This window comes from Mixophyes fleayi, chromosome 5 (assembly GCF_038048845.1).
Source record: "Mixophyes fleayi isolate aMixFle1 chromosome 5, aMixFle1.hap1, whole genome shotgun sequence".
Classification (NCBI taxonomy): domain Eukaryota; kingdom Metazoa; phylum Chordata; class Amphibia; order Anura; family Limnodynastidae; genus Mixophyes; species Mixophyes fleayi.
In genome coordinates, this window is record NC_134406.1 from 103,470,689 (window position 1) to 103,490,108 (window position 19,420).

The window sequence follows — 19,420 nt, forward strand, 5'->3', positions numbered from 1 at the left end:
GCTAAACTTTGGTTGTTTGAATGGTTACTGAATGCAGCTTGTTACTGTTTTCACTTTTATCTCATCCATTAGTACCTATTTATCAACATGTATGTACCAAACCTGGCTTATTTGTGAAAGCTACCAAGGCCTGTATTCTACTCCACCCTCTGGACACTCAGGGGCTCATATGACGTTGAACCCAAATTGTGGTTTTAGCATATAATACACAAGCCAAAACTAATGCTTTGTGCGCTGGTTCAGATTTAATAAAGCGCATCATATTCCAAAAACACAATTTGCGTTTAACTCAACATGAGCCTCTGATTACATAATTACAAATGCAACTTGGCCTGCTTCGCTAGCCCTGTTTTCCCTGTTTAATTAAGCTTCGGCCTTCTTCTTGCTGATTTCTACCATCCCTTTCACTATCTGTCAGATATAATCTGATTTGCTTTACCCTGTCACCTGTGTTTGTATATATTTGTGTATCATGTTGTATCTTGGTTCTGTTTTCTGTATATGTAATGTACGGCGCTGCGGACCCTTTGTGGTGCCTTATAAGTCAAAGGTAATAATAATAATAATAATAATAATATTAAAAGGTGTATATTAGTAAGTGGATATTTGTAGGCAGATGTACGTAGTGTGCTGCTGGGCGGGGGTGTTGCCATGATCACTTCCTTCTAGATCTGCCACTGCATCGTACACAGTAAAGCTGAAAACTGTGCTGAAATGTAGCATGAATCCAGTTTGTCAGCAGAACATTTCATTTTGCAGAATTGTGGAATTCTGGAGATAAAATTTTTGCGTTGCACTTTTGCTTTGTCAATCCTCACTGCATTTGTAGTTATAGTCTATAAATAGAGCTAGGGCGATGCTGGTCAATTCATGATGCTATGTGGGGCGATCGGGGTAGGATTGGGAACACTTGAAGCCAAATTTCTCAACGTTAGTAATGTCACTGTCAAAATGTGGTGAATATTAAGTGGAACACTTTTGAAAATTTTGCTAATCTCTAGTACATAATGGCAATATAAATAAAATAGTCACTCTATGTAATCCCAGTCCATAATACTTTTACACTGTGGCCACTACTTCCTTGACAAACCGCTTCACTAAAGATCTCCAGTTTGTATCCTCCAGTGAAAATGTAGATGTTGGCAAGAATACAATTAACTCCAGTGTTAAACCTTTTACTAGAAGAAATGCCCAGCATGTCAGGAATTTATTATCGGAGAGAAATGCTTCCTTATCGTTCCTTATATGTCTGACACATGATAACATGTTTATGTATAGTCTGATGTGAAATCCATTTCTAGGATTTATCTTATTTCTATTTTAGGCTTCCAGAAGATTTCATAAGTGTCCATTAAATTTATATATTTTGACAGTAATTTAAATTCTCATATATACACCAGGAACACAAAAGCACATACAGGCTTAATTCATGAGCAGCAGAAAAGTTGTGTAAACATGCTCATCTTAAGAGCTTTTAAGAGCTGCATAAGCTTACTAGATATCCTGAGTACAGGCGTGTGATTTTTTTTTTTTAATCCGGAGACCTGTTATCCACACATTTTTCAAAACCAGAACATAATTAATTGCTGCTACTTTGTAATAATTTCATACACACAGAAATATTCACCAAGTTCCACCTCCTACACACTGTTTTTTTACCAACATTTTTTTTTATTAAAGAACATAATTAAAATCCAAAATGAAAATATTAAAAATACAAAACAGTATTATTGATTTTTAGTTTAATAGCTTATTAATAATGGGGTAATACAAGAAAAAAAGATTGTTACAAGTTCACAGGTTGCAAATTTGGGTTAGTCTCCCAGGTGAGTGTGGCAATCTCCCGAATTCTGCCCACTTTACTAGGAAGTGCCCCACTTCCTAGTGAAGTGGGCAGAATTAGGTCCCAAACGCAGCGATTGGGCCAAAATGACGTGATTTTTGGTGCCCCGCCCCCCTCACGCCCACCTCCACTGGCAGGCTCCCGGAAGAGAGCTGAAGAAAGTTGGTAAGTATGCAATAAAATGAAGAGTAACATGTCAGAGGCAGTCAGGAACACCCCTTTCCTTCATTGACTACCTCTGACATGTTTCTCCTCAATTATTATTTTACATATACAATTAATTTTGGCATGTTTTAGACATTATGCTCTAAATTACTGGGAAAAAAATTATATACAGAAAACTCTAAGGGGTTTGAAAAAGTGGAGATGTTGCCTGTAGCAACCAAACAGATTCTAGCTATCATTTATTTAGTACATTCTACAAAATGATAGATAGAATTTGAATGGTTGCTATAGGCAACATCTCCACTTTTTCAAACCCGCAGTTTAGTACATCTACCCCTAAATCTCCACAATTCTGGATAACAGATCCCATACCTGTACTTATATACCGCAAATTAGACCTACTTTAGCTTGGCATATTTGCATCACTCTTTTCAACATTTGTGTGACTTTTTTGTGAAAATTCTATTCTAACAAAATCTATTTTTACAACTTTAAAGGGAAAAATAAACTTTTCACACAGTTTGCCATTTACAAGGCCTTATTATATATCCCCCAAAATATATTCTGCGGACTGTTGTAGTAATTTACTGTTGTATAATTTGCATAAGGCTGTCTAATAAAATATTTTTCATATATACACACCGTTCAGTTTAACATTCTTTTCCATTTAATTCCACCGTGTTAGAAAGTAAAGTGGGATTGATCAACTCCTTACACCTCTATTACAGGAAGCTGAAGCCACATCTCAGATTTTTAGGGCACTGACCTATATAAATCTCATACAGGACAAAAAGATGAAAATGAAAATCATGTAATATCAATGAACGTGATGTGATATCACTGGTCATATGTGTACCCAAACATCCATCAGAACAAGAGATAAAGACTGCCATTCTCATTCTGTTGTTCAAAAGGATAATATAAATCTTTCAATAATTTGATGTATTTTATTCAGCATTGTTCTGCATGCCCTTTAATATGTATTCATAATAACTCATGAGTTTACTTGGCCTTTAAGCAGTATTTGTACTGCAAATTCCAGAATGCTGTGCTTGTCAACTCCTAGAATGCCTTAGTTAAAGGAGTTATTACATGACTACAATTTTCATTAACTTTTATTTTACATCTTAAGACACTGAGCTACTCCTATATCTATTCTGTCGCTTTTATTATTATATCTGGTATTGTCTCTGTGTTATGCTCACTATGTATGAAATTGAAATAAACACGCAATAGCTATTAAAAAAATTCTTATATTTTCAGTCCTATCAGAGCAGACGATGAAGTGTATTTGGTCAGAAATGGAGAAGAAGATTCTTTTATTGCTGCACAGTTCCAGCAGACACTGGCAGAGTTGGATGAAGGTTCAGAAGGTATTTGTTGCCTGTTGTACAGTTTTGCATCAATTATAGAAAAATAAATATAGAAAAATAAAATTGTAATAGAAATGCATTTTAATAAATTAATTATACAGATCTGTTCTGAAATTTAGAAAAACGTATATATTGCTGCTATTCTTAAACTGAAAATCATGTATGTTAAGCCTCATACCCACTTGTGTTACATTATATGTGTTAACAATACCAGGATAACTCATGTAAATTTGTCTGAAATTGGAACCCATTGTCTCAAATCAGCATAGCCTCTTACATTTTTTTTTGTGTCCAAGTTTGTTGCTTTTTGTATTGCCATTTTCTTAGTCCATATCGCTCCATTCAATGTATTTAATGAAAGTGGTCTCCCAATGATCTTATTGATAGCAAGTGAAAATTCTGGTTAACAACATCACATTCGCATTTGACATGTATTTTCACTTGCTTTTTAAAAAGCAAATCAAATGTCAATGTGTATAAGGACTTGACCTTGGCTTTTTAGCACTGTGCTGTGTTGTGAAATTCATAATTTACGCCACATAAATGGTTTTATATTTAAATGTAGGCCCATTATATCTAGCTGTGATCAAGACATCATCCCCAAAAAACTGAATGCTTTATGCTCAATAGGAATATATTAGTGGTGATAAGTTAACTCACTTGTAAGTCTCAGTTCCGACCTTTAGTCACTTTCTCCTTTCTCCTCTGTCTCAGTTTCCCTTGTCTTTTTATTTCCATAAATATCCCTTCTCTTGGGTAACTTTGAATATTTTATGGCCAGGATGGATTAGTATGGTTCTTGTCATATACATTGGGACCAGGGACCAATAGTATAAGTAAAGACCATGTGCTCTTGGAGCAATGACCTTGCTATAACCCTAAACAAGTCTCACCAGTATATTTCACCCCCCTATTACCCAGCAGACTACACGACCAATTTCCCAGCAGTGTGCATACTGCCTTTAATATCAAGCAAATTACATAAAAGCCTCCCGAAGTCTATTTAACCTTCATCTGATAATCACTCATCTATACACGTTAAGATTCCAGACACAAATGAAATCCCACCATTAGGACTATGCTCTGTTTATGAAGAAATAAATAACGTTTGCAGTCCAAGTTCCAGGTGAGTTAGCACATAGATGACTAGATCTTTCTGAACTTGGAGAGAGGTTGGTGGCAGCCTAGTGCTTCTAATATACTAGACACGTCCCTCTTCACACACCCTTTCCTGAGTTAAGACAAGATCAAAAGTTGGGAGGTACCTGAAAAAGAAGAGATGTGAGTGAAAGTGGAAGATGTATGTAAATGTGTATTACTCTGCTCACAATTATTACATATAATAACCATATTTGCAAAAAGCACATTTTGTTCTAGCTTGATTTTGTCTAATAGTATCTAAAGAGACTTTAACTATATTTTCTTTATGTTACCATTGTATTTTTCTCATATAAATATTAAAGTGACTGCACACAAATATTCTTGATAAGGGCAGCAGTTTTGCACAGTGATTAGCATTGCTGCCTCACAGCGATGGGGTCATGATTTTGCTTATGACCATGACTCTATCTGTGTGGAGTTTTAATATTCTCCGTGTGTTTGCATGGGCTTCCTCCATGTGCTCCCACAGCATACTAGTGGGCTATTTGGCTTCTGGAAAAATAGACCAGAGTCTGTGTGTGTGTGTGTGTATGTAGTAGTTGGGAATAGTAAGGAAAGCAGATAGGCCGTCTGTATAAAATGTCAACATTTGTTTTACAGATATAGAGGATGAAGATAATGTCAACAGCAATCTTACCAGTTCTCAGTCAAGTTCTTTAAGTGAAGAAACCAGTCCATATCAAGACTTCAGAGAGCATGGTGCTGCTGTTCCTGTCACCATTATAGATGAGGTTCCTGCTATTAGAACTAACAGTTTAAAATCCAATGCAAACAGCATTCCACCTGCAAAAGAATACAGTATGATCCAGCAAACTGCTGCAATATGGAACACTAAGAATAATTGTGTGTCTGCTGATGGAGAAAGTACAGCAAGGAAAGCCAATGACGCATACCACAACAATTACCCACCTAGTTCAAAAATAGAGAAATCCAGCATGAACAATTTGAAACAATCTGAAGATAACTTTAGATCAATTACATCTAAAAATGATTACAGCACCATTATATCCTACAAGCAAAATAATGCAAAAGAAAATTCATCATCTACTACATCCATGCCAGCTCCATCCTTCAAAGCATCAAATGAATTAAAACCAGTTAAAGACAGAGCTGACCTTATGCCTAAACAGAAAGTAGAAATCAAAGAGAGTCGTGCTACACAAAACAATGTTAATAAAGCAAGAGAGCCGGCTAAACCAGCTCTGTGGCGACAACAGACATATGAACCAAAAGTGGGTATGACCACTTTTACAGTTGTTCCACCCAAACCGGATGTAAGAAAATATGACAGAAATGTATCCCTTACAGCCAGTGCAATCAAGATAGATGATCAGGGAAATCTAATAAGCCCACAGCCTTCTTTTGATAAAGATGTAAATAATAGTTTCAATGAAACAGAGGGGCCTCTCGTTGAGCGAGCTAAAGAGTTTTGGAAATCAAATTCTATGGATTCACAAGCTTTGGACTCAAAAGAGTCATCTGTTAAAAAGTTGTCTATCAGGAGTTATAAGCCAAATCAAGCACCGGAAAACAAACCAAATTCTCCATCATCAAAAGCTCCTACACCTCTGCTACCCGTGAATAAGTTAACTGGCAGGGAAAACGAATCACTGCAAACCAAAAAAGTACCAGCAGCAGTTCCTCAGATGATTATTATTGAAAACACAATCAAGGGGAGAACAGAAACACCATTGTTTAAAACTCCCTTAAATGAAAGGGTTAGTGGGACTCAACAAACTAAATCAGAAAAAGTTCCGCATATGACCATTATAGAAAACACAACAAAGGGGAAAACTTTCCTGCCATCTACCCTTAATGATAAGGCTAATGAATCACAACAGACCAAATCAGTTCAGCTTTCAACCGTTTCACAAGAAAAGGCGATCATTATAGAACAAACGAACAAGGAGAGAAAAGATCTACCATTTCTGAAACCATTAAATAGAACATCTAGCCAATATGTTGCATCTGCTATATCCAAGTATACAGAACCTATAAATAGAAATTCAGTGAAAACTGCAGAGGCCAAACAAGAGACAAATTGTGTCATCAGCAGTTTTCCTTTGACCTCCACATCAAAATCCAATATAAATGCTACAGCAGAGGTACCAAAAGTCGTAAGTAAGTCTATCAATAAGCAAGAACCAAGTACACATTTGAGAACGAATCTTGGCAACAGTAATGACCAAGTAAATAAAAATCCCAAAATGGAATCAATAACCAAACGTATCAATGATCATGAGCAACAGATTAATGCTATGAAAGAACCTTCATTACCTGAACAGCAGCGTTTCAATAGCTCACAAAATCTAACGAGAAAAACTTCTGTAACTCTGGTGGAGAAATCTGAAAAGACTTCTGGCATTAAATCTGCTCCAATTGAGTCCTCTCGTCCTCCTTCATCAACATCTGGTATCTCGTCCAATCCCTTCTTACAAGCTGTAAGAGAAAAATCTATAAAAATGGAACAAGCTAACTTATTTGGACCCATAAAAGCACCAGCACCCACTGAAATAATTACTCAGAAGCAAGATAAACGGGATATTGATGTTATACCTTCTACAGTAATAGACGAGCCAGACAGTTCTGGCAATAATAATATGTTTGGACCAAAAGCAAAGTTGCGACCAGTGGTCCAAAAGTCCATCCAGAAAGATACCTCGCTGCACAATGTTTTAATGGGAGCTATTCAGTCTGGGGAAGGAAAGGAGAAGCTTCGTAAAATTCAGGTTCGTAAGAGAATTGATTGTGGTGATTATAACTGGATTTTGTAGGTCATGGATGTTTAATAAATATTATATACTGCATAATCCTCAAATTAAATACAGTATGACATTTTCTATTCCAGGATCTGGTATACAAAGGAATTTGCCAATTATCTTATTCAATTCATGTCATACACTCTTAATGGAGCATTTTACAATAGTGCATTTGCTGATCAGTTTTAGACTTTGATCTAGTCTTAGCAGAAAAACACCAGTAAGAATTAAAATTTTAGTGTGACACCCCTGCTCAATGATTAAAAACGTCCTCCTGAATCAAACGCTTCAACTCCATCAAATAAAATGTATGCCAATTTGTAAGTAACGCTGAAGAATTTTTCAAATATGGGAGAACTTTAATTACTTGAAATAAATGTTTATTTATTTGTATTTTGGATGGGTTAGCTTGTGTGAAATTCTGTTGTCCTTCCTGTCCTAGTGTATTTCTAACCCACCTGCGTTGTATGTGGAGACAGTGTTCTCTACCCCTAAGCTGGTAAGCATATACCAGCAAAGGTTTTTGTATATTTACAAATGAGATACTCCCTTCTGTACATTATAAGGATATTAGAAGTCACTGAGGAATTCCATAACACTTTTAAGAGTATGCAGACTATGCATTTCGCAAGTGACTTAAATACTTAATAATTTACTGTAAGGGTGCGCTATTCCTTACATTACACAAGTTTACCTAATAAACACTAAAGTGTTTATCAAAACTCACCAATTATAAGTGATGGTATCGGAGTTCACAATTTATACAGATATTATTTGCAGGAGTTTATACACATTTTAATGTAGTTTGTGTATTCTATATAGATCTCTATACTAAGTTTGGCAACATGGTGGCACATTGTTTAACATTGCTGCCCCACAACACTGGGATCATGGGTTCGATTCTGGCCAGCATCCTCTCTGTGTGGAGTTTGTATGTTCTCCCCGTGTTTGTGTTAGTTTCCTTCCGTGTGCTCCCACAGTCCAAAGACATACTAGTGGGCTAATTGGCTTGTGACAAAATGGAACGGAGTCTGTATGTGTGTGGTAGAGAATTTAGGAGTCTATTTAACAAAGGGAGAAAAGTCATAAAGCCTGTGAAAACTGGAGTTTTGCAGGATTTAGAATTTTCCCTATTTAACAAAGCCCATAGCTGGCATAAGCCTATTTACCATGGATAGCAGTGGTACACGTCCTGCCGATGTCTTTATATTGCTACCGCCATTTCAGGATGCTGATAGTAGATGTTGTACACTAGAAAAAATGCTTTATTAGTTAAAGCATGTTTTCATACTATAAATATATGAAAATATTTTTCTATTTCCTCTTTTAGTTTTTTTTTTAACATTTTTATTAAACTATTTGCTCCAGTTTTCTCCCACACTCCAAATACACACCTGGTAGATTAATTGGCTTCTGTTGAAATTAACCCTAGAGTGTGTGGCGGTAGCAAATATAGTATGTAAGCTCCGCTGTGGCAGGGACTGATTCACAGTATTCTCTGTAAAGTATTGCATAATTTGTAGGCGCTATATAAACAAGCTGTCAATAAATAAAATTGTAAGGAAGGGGAGGAAGTGAATGGATAGATGGCGGATAGGAAAGGAATTTTGGGTAGACACCAGAAAGAAAAGTTTCTATTACTATATACAGTAATAAAACCTTTTGAAATTGTAGGAGACCTAACTTGTCTGGCTGTTGTTGCTACACAGTACATTCGAAGATGTTTCCCTAACTTAAAGTCTGACAAATGAATTTCAAATGCTATGTTTATTTAATTTATTCTTGTTCAATTATTTTATGATTTTTTTCCAGCTAATTATTACATTTCCTGAAATAGCCTAATTGTTTTAAGACATTAATGTAACTTCACAAGGTTTGCAGATGTCCCACCACTTAAATAAACCACAAAGAATCAGTGACTGTTTTTTTGGTACTGCACCATGGGAATTCTTAAAGCATGATTTTATTGTGTGTCATCTAAATAATGAGCCATTTCAAATGTTCATGTGTGACAAATTTGTTATATATTTGCATTAGAGCTCACCAACAAATGGAGGAGACAGGACGTTTGCTGAGCCAGAGAATGAAAGATCTGCATTGCTGTCAGCAATTCGGGGTCAAAATGGCATCTCAAAGCTTAAAAAGGCAAGTGGAAACATGCTAAACCCAACAACTGCATCGGTAACTATATTTAGCATCAGTATATTTGTCCACAAACACATCACATAAGCACTTAATATATCTCAGTTGTCAGCATTCTTATTCTGTAGTGAGAGTTAAGAAATTCTATCCTATCCAGTAACAGATATTTTTCAGAAATAATGTTGATTGTGATTGTCTTGTCTTACTTATATAATAAAAGATTCATCTGTAAAAAGACATCCACCTGATCGTCGACCTCATTAAACTGCATATGTTGCATTCCCTTATCTAAATATTTTTTAATTAGTATGTCCTCTATTTTCTGGTAGATCTCTTCTGCTGTATCTGATGAACTTGAGACTATGAGAAGTACAGAACTCTCATTTGAAGATGATGATTTTGGAATAAATAAAACATTATCCATTCCTCCCCCACCACTAATGCCTCCTCCTCCCCCACCACTAATGCCTCCTCCTCCCCCACCACTAATGCATCCTCCTCCACCACCACTAATGCATCCTCCTCCACCACCAACTCTGCTAGCTGCTGCACCGAAACAATCATCAGGCTTTGCTGATAGCTCAACAGATACCAGAGAAGCCTTACTGGACGCCATCCGGACTGGTGCAGGTGCTTCAAGACTGAAAAAGGTACTTTAGCTAAAAATTCGATTTATTATGTCACTGAAGATTTTACAATATATAGAATGTATCAAATTATGCAAAATATTGAACTTTAGAGTAAACTATAGTTAATTAATATAATTATAGAATAGACTTTAGTTCACATTCTGCAGGGTAATACATAGTTCACATTCTGCAGGGTAACACATAGTTTCCATTCAGCAGGGTACCACATAGTTCACATTCTGCAGGGTACCACATAGTTCACATTCTGCAGGGTAACACATAGTTCACATTCTGCAGGGTACCACATAGTTCACATTCCGCAGGGTACCACATAGTTCACATTCTGCAGGGTACCACATAGTTCACATTCCGCAGGGTAACACATAGTTCACATTCTGCAGGGTACCACAGAGTTCACATTCTGCAGGGTACCACATAGTTCACATTCTGCAGGGTAACACATAGTTCACATTCTGCAGGGTACCACATAGTTCACATTCCGCAGGGTACCACATAGTTCACATTCTGCAGGGTACCACATAGTTCACATTCCGCAGGGTAACACATAGTTCACATTCTGCAGGGTACCACATAGTTCACATTCTGCAGGGTACCACATAGTTCACATTCCGCAGGGTACCACATAGTTTACATTCTGCAGGGTACCACATAGTTCACATTCCGCAGGGTAACACATAGTTCACATTCTGCAGGGTACCACATAGTTCACATTCTGCAGGGTACCACATAGTTCACATTCCGCAGGGTACCACATAGTTCACATTCTGCAGGGTACCACATAGTTCACATTCCGCAGGGTAACACATAGTTCACATTCCGCAGGGTAACACATAGTTCACATTCCGCAGGGTAACACATAGTTCACATTCTGCAGGGTACCACATAGTTCATATTCTGCAGGGTAACACATAGTTCACATTCTGCAGGGTAACACATAGTTCACATTCTGCAAGGTAACACATAGTACACATTCTGCAGGATACCACAGAGCAAATATCACAGAACTCATAGCTAAAACATGCCTATTTTCAAAGGAAAGGTTGTAATGAAACAGCTAAAATGGTTCAATAAAGATTGCTCCATCTGCAATAATTTTCAAAGAAAGATCTACCCTTCACTTTATTAAATGCTGAATTGTAATCAAACAGATTTACTTAATTCTTTTTATGTATGAAATACTGTCCATACTGTGGTAAGCAGCTGTATAGAAGGCACTAAATTTTCTTCTTGTGTGATTTTATTTATTTTGCATTCAATCCAATCTTCAAGGAATTTTTTTATCTCACAGTGGTTGTACTAGTCGATATTTTGATATAGGTATAGGGCCTTTATGTCTAGGCATGCGCAGCCCATTTCATTATTATTATTATTATTATTATTATCATTTATTTATAAGGCGCCACAAGGTTTCCGCCGCGATGTACACAATACAAACAATGGACAGTACAGGGAATAACAGTACAATACAATAAACGAGTAGTACCAAGACTTCAGAGGCTCCAGGCAAGGCAAGTGTATGGAGGTTGGAGCAGAAGAGAAGGTAGCGAGACAGGAGGGAGGAGGTCCCTGCTCATACGAGCTTATATCCTGTAGGGAGGGTAAACAGACGACAGCCACAGAGGATGTCGGAGGAGGGGAGCAAGCGCTCCCCTCTACTGAGGAGTGGAGTGAGGAGAGTGAGCATGGAGAGAGGGTTAGGTGGAAGGGTGGTAGGCAATGCGGAAGAGATGAGTTTTGAGTGCCCGTTTGAAGGAGCACAGGTTAGGGGACAAACGGATGGACCGTGGGAGGTCATTCCAGTGCAGGGGGGCAGCTCGGGAGAAGTCTTGAATTCTGGAGTGGGATGAGGTGATCAGAGTGGAGGAGAGGCGACGGTCATTGGCTGAACGCAGGGGCTGGGCGGGAGTGTGGATGGAGAGGAGATTGGAGATGTAAGGGGCAGTGGAGTGGGAGAGAGCCTTGTATGTGAGGGTAAGAAGTTTAAAAAGGATTCTGTAAGGGAAGGGGAGCCAGTGTAGGGCAAGGCAGAGAGGGGAGGCAGAAGAGGAGCAGCGATAAAGGAAGATAAGCCTCGCAGCCGCATTGAGTGTAGAACGAAGGGGGGCGAGGCGAGAGCGGGGGAGGCTGGTGAGGAGAAGGTTACAGTAGTCCAGCCGGGAAATGATAAGCGCGTGGATAATAGTTTTGGATGCTTCATGAGATAGGAAGGGCCGGATGCGGGCAATGTTGCGAAGCTGGAAGCGACAGGATTGGGCAAGGGATTGAATGTGGGGGGCAAAAGAGAGAGAGGAGTCGAGGGTGACTCCCAGGCAGCGGAGTTGGGGGACAGATGAGATAGTGGAGTTGTTGACAGTGATGGAGAGATCCATGTGGGATGGGGACTGAGACGGAGGGAAAACAATGAGTTCGGTTTTAGCAATGTTAATTTTGAGAAAGCCTGAGGACATCCAAGAGGAGATGGCAGAGAGGCAGTCAGATACACGAGAGAGGAGGGCGGGGGAAAGATCGGGAGAGGAGATGTAAAGTTGAATATCATCGGCGTATAGGTGATACTGAAGACCGAATGAGGTGATGAGAGCACCGAGGGAGGTAGTGTAGAGTGAGAAGAGTAGAGGGCCAAGAACAGAGCCCTGAGGGACTCCTACAGGGAGGGCGGAGGGGGGGGAGGTAGATCCAGAGATGGAAACAGAGAAGGAGCGTTTGGCGAGGTAAGAGGTGAACCAAGTGAGGACAGAGCCAGAGAGACAGAGAGAGTGAAGGGTCTGCAAGAGGAGGGGGTGGTCAACGGTGTCAAAGGCTGCAGATGGGTCAAGGAGGATGAGGAGGGAGAACTGACTCCTGGATTTAGCAGAGAGGAGATCATTAGTTACGTTGGTGAGTGCGGTTTCGGTGGAGTGGAGGGGGCGGAAACCAGATTGGAGGGGGTCAAGGAGGGAATTGTCTGAGAGGTGACAGGTGAGGCAGTTGCAGACAATTCGCTCGAGAAGTTTAGAGGCATAGGGAAGAAGTGAAATGGGGCGGTAGTTGGCGAGTGAGGTGGGATCAAGATTGGTTTTTTTTAGAATAGGAGTTATAAGGGCATGTTTGAAGGAGGAGGGGACAGTGCCAGAGGAGAGAGACAGGTTGAAGAGGTGAGCTAAATAGGCACAGACAGTGGGGGAGAGGGATCGGAGAAGGTGAGAGGGGATGGGATCCAGGTGGCAGGTGGACGGGGGAGAGGAACGAATGAGGGAGTTGACTTTATCGCCCGTAGTAGGGCGGAAGGAGCACCAGGGTGGGATGTGGGAAGAAGGGGGAGCGAGGAGAGAAGCAGGAGAGGAAGGGGAGGAGGAGATACCAAGTCTAATGGCCTCGATTTTGGAGGAGAAAAAGGATGCAAAATCAGTAGCAGAGAGGGAGAGTGGGATAGGAGGAGGTGGAGGGGTGAGGAGAGAGGTGAACGTGGCAAAGAGGCAGCGGGGATTAGAGGACTAAGAAGAAATGAGGGACTTAAAGAAGGATTGTTTGGCGAGGGATAGGGCGGAGCAGTAGGAGGAGAGAATAAACTTGAAGTGAAGGAAGTCAGCCAGGGAGCGAGATTTCTTCCAGAGGCGTTCAGCAGCACGAGTGCACTTCTGGAGGAAGCGGGTGAACTTGGAGTGCCAGGGTTGCAGAGTTAAGGGGCGTCGGCAGACAGAGGTGGCAGGGGCGACGGCGTCCAAGGCAGTGGTGAGTGAGTGGTTATAGAGAGAGGTGGCTTGGTCAGGGCAGACCAGGGAGGGAGGGAAGAAGGGAGAGTAGGGTTTCAAGAGAGGAGGAGAAGGAAGTAGAGTCAACAGCGTCAAGATTGCGCCTAGTAAGGATAGATTTAGGGAGGGGTGGGGCAGGGGAAGAGGACAGATTGAAGGAGAGTAGGTGGTCGTCAGAGAGTGGGAATGAAGAGTTGGAGAAGTCAGAGAGATCACATCGATGAGAGAAGACAAGATCAAGGGAGTGACCAAGGCAGTGGGTGGGGGAGGAGGTCCACTGTGTGAGGCCAAGGGAGGAGGAGAGGGCGAGAAGTTTGATGGAGGCAGGGTCAGAGGGGAGATCAATGGGGATGTTAAAGTCACCAAGTATGATAGAGGGGAGGTCAGAGGACAGGTAGTGGGGAAGCCAGGAAGCGAAGTTGTAAAGAAAGAGGGAAGTGGAGCCGGGGGGGGCGGTATATGACTGAGACACGGAGGTGGATGGGGGAGTAGAGGCGGATGGAATGGACTTCGAAGGAGGAGAAGGAGAGGGAAGGTTCGGAGGGAATGACCCAAAAAGAGCAATTAGGGGATAGGAGGAGTCCCACTCCCCCACCTGGACGGTCGTCCGGTCTGGTGGAGTGGGTGAAGGAGAGACCACCATGGGAGAGAGCGGCAGTGGAAGCAGTGTCAGCAGAAGAGAGCCAGGTTTCGGTGATAGCAAGGAGGTTAAAGGAGTTGGAGATGAAGAGGTCATGGATAGCCGGCAGTTTGTTGCGGATAGATCTGGAGTTCCAGAGGGCACAGGAGAAGGGGAGGGAGGGAAGGGGAGTGATGTGGAGGAGAGAGGCAGGGTTGGAGCGAGGGGGAGCATTACGGTAGGGGTGGGAAGGGGGACAAGGGGAGAGGATGGGAATAGGACAGGAGCATGGAGGCATGGTGATATACAGGAGATGAGGGATGGTGGAGGGGCGAGAGAACCAAGGTGGAAGAAGCAGGGGGAGGGATCCAAAAGAAGAGGCAGAGGTATGGACAACAATAGGCAAACAATGGTGCAGAACAATAGTGCAGTACAATGGTGCGATAGTACAAACAATAGTGCAGTACAATGGTGCAATAGTGCAAACAGTGGTGCAAAACAATAGTGCAGTAGGCTGGTAATAAAATGAGCAAGAGTGATAAAAGTAAAGTAGTAGACTGGTAATAAGTAGAACAAAAGCAATAAAAATAAAGTGAGTAGAATTTCCAGGCAAAACAATTAGGAAGCAGTAAGAAAAAGTAGAATACTAGGCAAATAATAGGCAAAGACAGTGGCTGAAACAAAAACAAGTAGGCAAAGCTGGGGGAACAATACCAGGCAGGGAGGACAGGGAACACTAGATGTAGGATCCTGGCGTGGGTTCGCTGTTAGTCCAGAGCAGGGGAGTCCTCAGGAGCTGGTGCCTTCAGGGTGATGAGCAGGAGCGCTGGCAAGTCCAGGGGGGAGGGATTCAGTGGATCCAAGGCAAATGCGAGTAAGTCCAGTAAAGTGTCCAGGGGAAAAGGGAGAGTCCTGGGGTGGAGGGAGAACAATGAGGACCAGGGAGAGGAATGCGGCAGGAGACGAGACGGAGGGGGGGGGGGTTCACTGGGCATCCGTGGGGACATTAGGGTGTGCACCCAGGGAAACCTAGAGAGGGAAACTCTGTGACTTGCACCACCTAGGTTGGAGGGTTTCTAGATGTGCCCCCAGATCATATTATGCCACACATTTGTACCACATACCACATTTGATACACAGACGCCTTGGGAAGCTGAGATTTTAACCTCTAGCAACATTTACTTTCTGTATCTAATCTGGAGGGTTGAGGACCCCCTCCTTTCATTTTCCATATTTCATCGGCAGCCACCTCACACTCTGTCTGGGTGAAGCGCAGATACTAATATTCCTTTGTTTCAAACTGGAGCGATATGCTCGTCAGTCCACATCAGAAAATTCAAGAGAAGAGGCAACTGCCACTCAAACCTCAACTCCTCCATCATTGCCTGATCTGCAGCCTCCTGAGATTACCCCTTCATTACAGCTTGTATTACTAGCTATAGCTACTAGTGAAATGAAGGTTACTGACAGAATTGGCGAGATGCAGGCCAACCTCTCCCTTTTTCACCATGATCTCCAAAAAATGTGTGAGCGGATGGAGGAGACTGAGCACAGGATCTCCTCATTGGAAGATTCTACCACTCCTCTTCAGGATCAGTTTACCGAATTGATTGCTCAGATTACACAATGTAAACAAAAAATGTCAGATTTTGAGGGACGGCTTCGGCGCAACAATTTAAGATTTGTTGGTCTTCCTGAGAAGACGAAAGGACTTAATCCGGATGTGTTCCTGGAAAGCTGGTTAGTCCAGAAAATTGGGAGAGAGGTATTCTCTCCTCACTTTACAGTTCAAAGGGCATACCGTCTTCCACCACAGACACCTCCTCCTGGCGCCCCTTCACGCACCTTCATCGCTAAGATCCTCCACTTCAAAAACAGAGATACAGCCTTAAGACTGGTATATCAACAAGGCTCCCTTACATACGATAATCATGTTATCTCTGTGTTTCCTGACTTTGCTTTGGAAGTCCAAAAAAGTAGAGCTTCTTTCACCCAGGTTAGAAAGATTGCGTGATCTGCAACTGCATTATTCCATGTTATATCCAGCCAGATTGCGGGTATCGGCGGATGGAAAACAACATTTCTTCATTTCACCCAGCGATGTTGTGGATTGGCTCTAAAAGAGAGTACCTGCGAAAGTTTCGAATCCTTGAAGGAGATATGCTTAAATTTCTTATTCAGAACTCTTTACATTATCTCCGGATCCTTTGGTTAACTGTTGATTATTAATACACAAGTTGCTTATTGTGCCCCCTTAGTGTTGATGTTGATATCAATATTAATATTAACTCAAAATGTTAAGGACAAAGTTGGTTAGGTAGATATACTTGGGAGAGTTCTAGCTAGTAAAAGCTAGCGATCCTCGCTGGCCTATTAGTTATTATAGTCTAGAGCAGAGGTTCCCAAAGTGTGCACCGCGGATCACGGGTGCCGCGGCGCTGTCACAGTGATGCCGCGACCCACCATCCTCCTCCCTCCTCACTTCTCACTGAATGTCGGGTGTGACGTCATCACACACGACATATTCAGTGAGAAGCGGCAGGAGAGAGGAGGATGCTGGGTCCCGGGCGCCGCATTGGTAAGAAGATAAGACAGAAGAAATAGAAGAAAGAAGGCCAAGTATGGTAAGTAAAGAAACAGGGGAAGGTGAAAGGAAACAGCAATGGAGGGTCAAATGAAGGATGAAGAAGGGCAGACAGTGTGTGGATGAAGAAGGGCAGACAGTGTGTGGATGAAGAGGGGCAGACAGTGTGAGGATGAAGAGGGGCAGACAGTGAGGATGAAGAGGGGCACAGAGTGTGTGGATGAAGAGGAGCACAGAGTGTGTGGATGAAGAGGGGCAGACAGTGTGTGGATGAAGAAGGGCAGACAGTGTGTGGATGAAGAGGGGCAGACAGTGTGAGGATGAAGAGGGGCAGACAGTGAGGATGAAGAGGGGCAGACAGTGAGGATGAAGAGGGGCAGACAGTGAGGTTGAAGAGGGGAAGACAGTGTGAGGATGAAGAGGGGCAGACAGTGAGGATGAAGAGGGGCACAGAGTGTGTGGATGAAGAGGAGCACAGAGTGTGTGGATGAAGAGGGGCAGACAGTTTGGATGAAGAGGGGCAGACAGTTAGGATGAAGAGGGACAGACATTGTGAAGATGAAGAGGGGCAGACAGAGAGCATGAGGAGGGGTAGACAAGGAGGATGAGGAGGGGCAGACAGTGAGGATGAAGAGGGGCAGACAGTGAGGATGAATAGGGGCAGACAGTGAGGATGAAGAGGGGCAGACATTGTGTGGATGAAGAGGGGCAGACAGTGTGTGTGGATGAAGAGGGGCACAGAGTGTGTGGATGAAGGGCACAAAGTGTGTGGATGAAGGGGCACAGAGTGATGATTTTTTATCAATTTTGTGTGTTTAGCGGCCGCCTAAGAAAATCAACTGAGGCTGTGTTGTAAATGGACTGTTCATATGCGCACTTTAATGCGGCTGTGCATTAGGGTGTACTTGGGGACACACCATGCACACTTGACACAATGTTTTTGCAATGGAAATATTTATGTTGCCTGATAAATGAGGGCATGACAACTTGTGTTTATGGCAACAGCCCTACTTTTTTTCTTTGCATTTTCAGCCTGGTGGAGTTACTTTGCGTTACAGAAGGGAAGAGTGCTCTTAAACTTTGGGGTCTATTTACCATTGGTGGCTAGTGGGCGGCGGTAACTATTATTTTTTATTGCTACATATCACAGTAATACAAAATGTAGTTCCGCTGTTATTTACCATGGCAGGGCTCATTGGCGAGCACTGGTATAATCCCCCCTCCTAAACAAGCAAAAACCCTTTCATTGGCAGCTTAACACGGAAAGGAGGATGTGACCCACTGTAAATCAGAGCAGTCTCTTTGGCGCCAATTGACCCCATTAAAAAGATAAGCTAAAGCAATCTTGACATGACATTAGTTTTTCAAGACTTATTAAATTGGGTCAAATTGCTGTCCCCATAGAGGTCTATGGGGACTGCAGTAACCAGTGGAAAATAGGTTAAGGCTTCTTTAACCCCTTGATGTATTCAGAGAAGAGCCATTCTCTGGAAAAAACAACTCGTCGCAGCTTCATAAATAGACCCTTTTATCTTTTTGTTTTGGTGTTCAGCTATGTTGTGACTTTGAACTGATTTGTTTCATTAAAATTGTAACTTAGCTTGCATGAACAATCAAAATGTAAGTTCCTTTGAAGTAAGTCATTGGGCTCTGACAAGTGATATAACTTATACATGCAATTGTAAATATGCAGCAATTGTTTCATCAGCAAGTACATGATTTCTGTTTGATAATGATGGTATTTTGCTGATACCAGCTTGGCAGACAAAATAAAGCAATAATCCTCAGCAGTGAATTAATTACTTTGCTTTTATGGCAAGGGATTAAAAAAATATCAATAGTTTACCTTTGTCTGCTTCTAACACTTGTTCCTTTTATATATTGTTTTACATTAGTTATATTGGCATGCCAACTTTTCTCTGTGTTTTGGCAAAAGCTAGAACTAGCTACTATGCTTGCTTAATCCATCTGTCTATCGATATATACTCAATAAACAGTTGACATACCAGAAATTTACTTTTTTTAAAGCAAATTGATAACAAATAAAGTGAAGAAAGTTATTTGGTTGTAAGTGTCCTTTAAACATGAAATGAACTCCGGAGTATGATATAGGTAGGCTTTGTTAAAAGGTCACTATTCTAATTAATATTTACATACAAAAAAAGTAAATGTCACTCCCCCACAATTGTTCTTTCCTAAGCCTTATATAGTAAGAGCATACTTTCTCAGCCTCCTGGAATGTCTGGGAGACTCCCAAATTCCCGGTACGTCTCATGGATTCCTGGGAGACCAGGTAGTTCTCCCACATCTTGTCTACTTCCTAGTAAAGTGGGCAGGATGGGGCCTCCATGACACAGTTTGTTGCGCCACATCCCGTTCCGCACTTGCACTTCACC

The 19,420-nt window shown here is 41.5% G+C and overlaps 1 protein-coding gene across 2 annotated transcripts in view; it reads left to right on the top strand.

The window, feature by feature from the left end:
* COBL (cordon-bleu WH2 repeat protein) overlaps nucleotides 1-19,420 on the top strand; it is a 329,526-nt gene that overhangs the window by 295,918 nt on the left and 14,188 nt on the right. For both annotated transcript variants that reach the window (XM_075212632.1, XM_075212631.1), the window contains 4 exons: nucleotides 3,272-3,381; nucleotides 5,143-7,271; nucleotides 9,339-9,446; nucleotides 9,773-10,093. In XM_075212632.1, coding sequence (XP_075068733.1) covers nucleotides 3,272-3,381; nucleotides 5,143-7,271; nucleotides 9,339-9,446; nucleotides 9,773-10,093 — 2,668 coding nt within the window. The remainder of the gene's footprint in view (nucleotides 1-3,271; nucleotides 3,382-5,142; nucleotides 7,272-9,338; nucleotides 9,447-9,772; nucleotides 10,094-19,420) is intronic.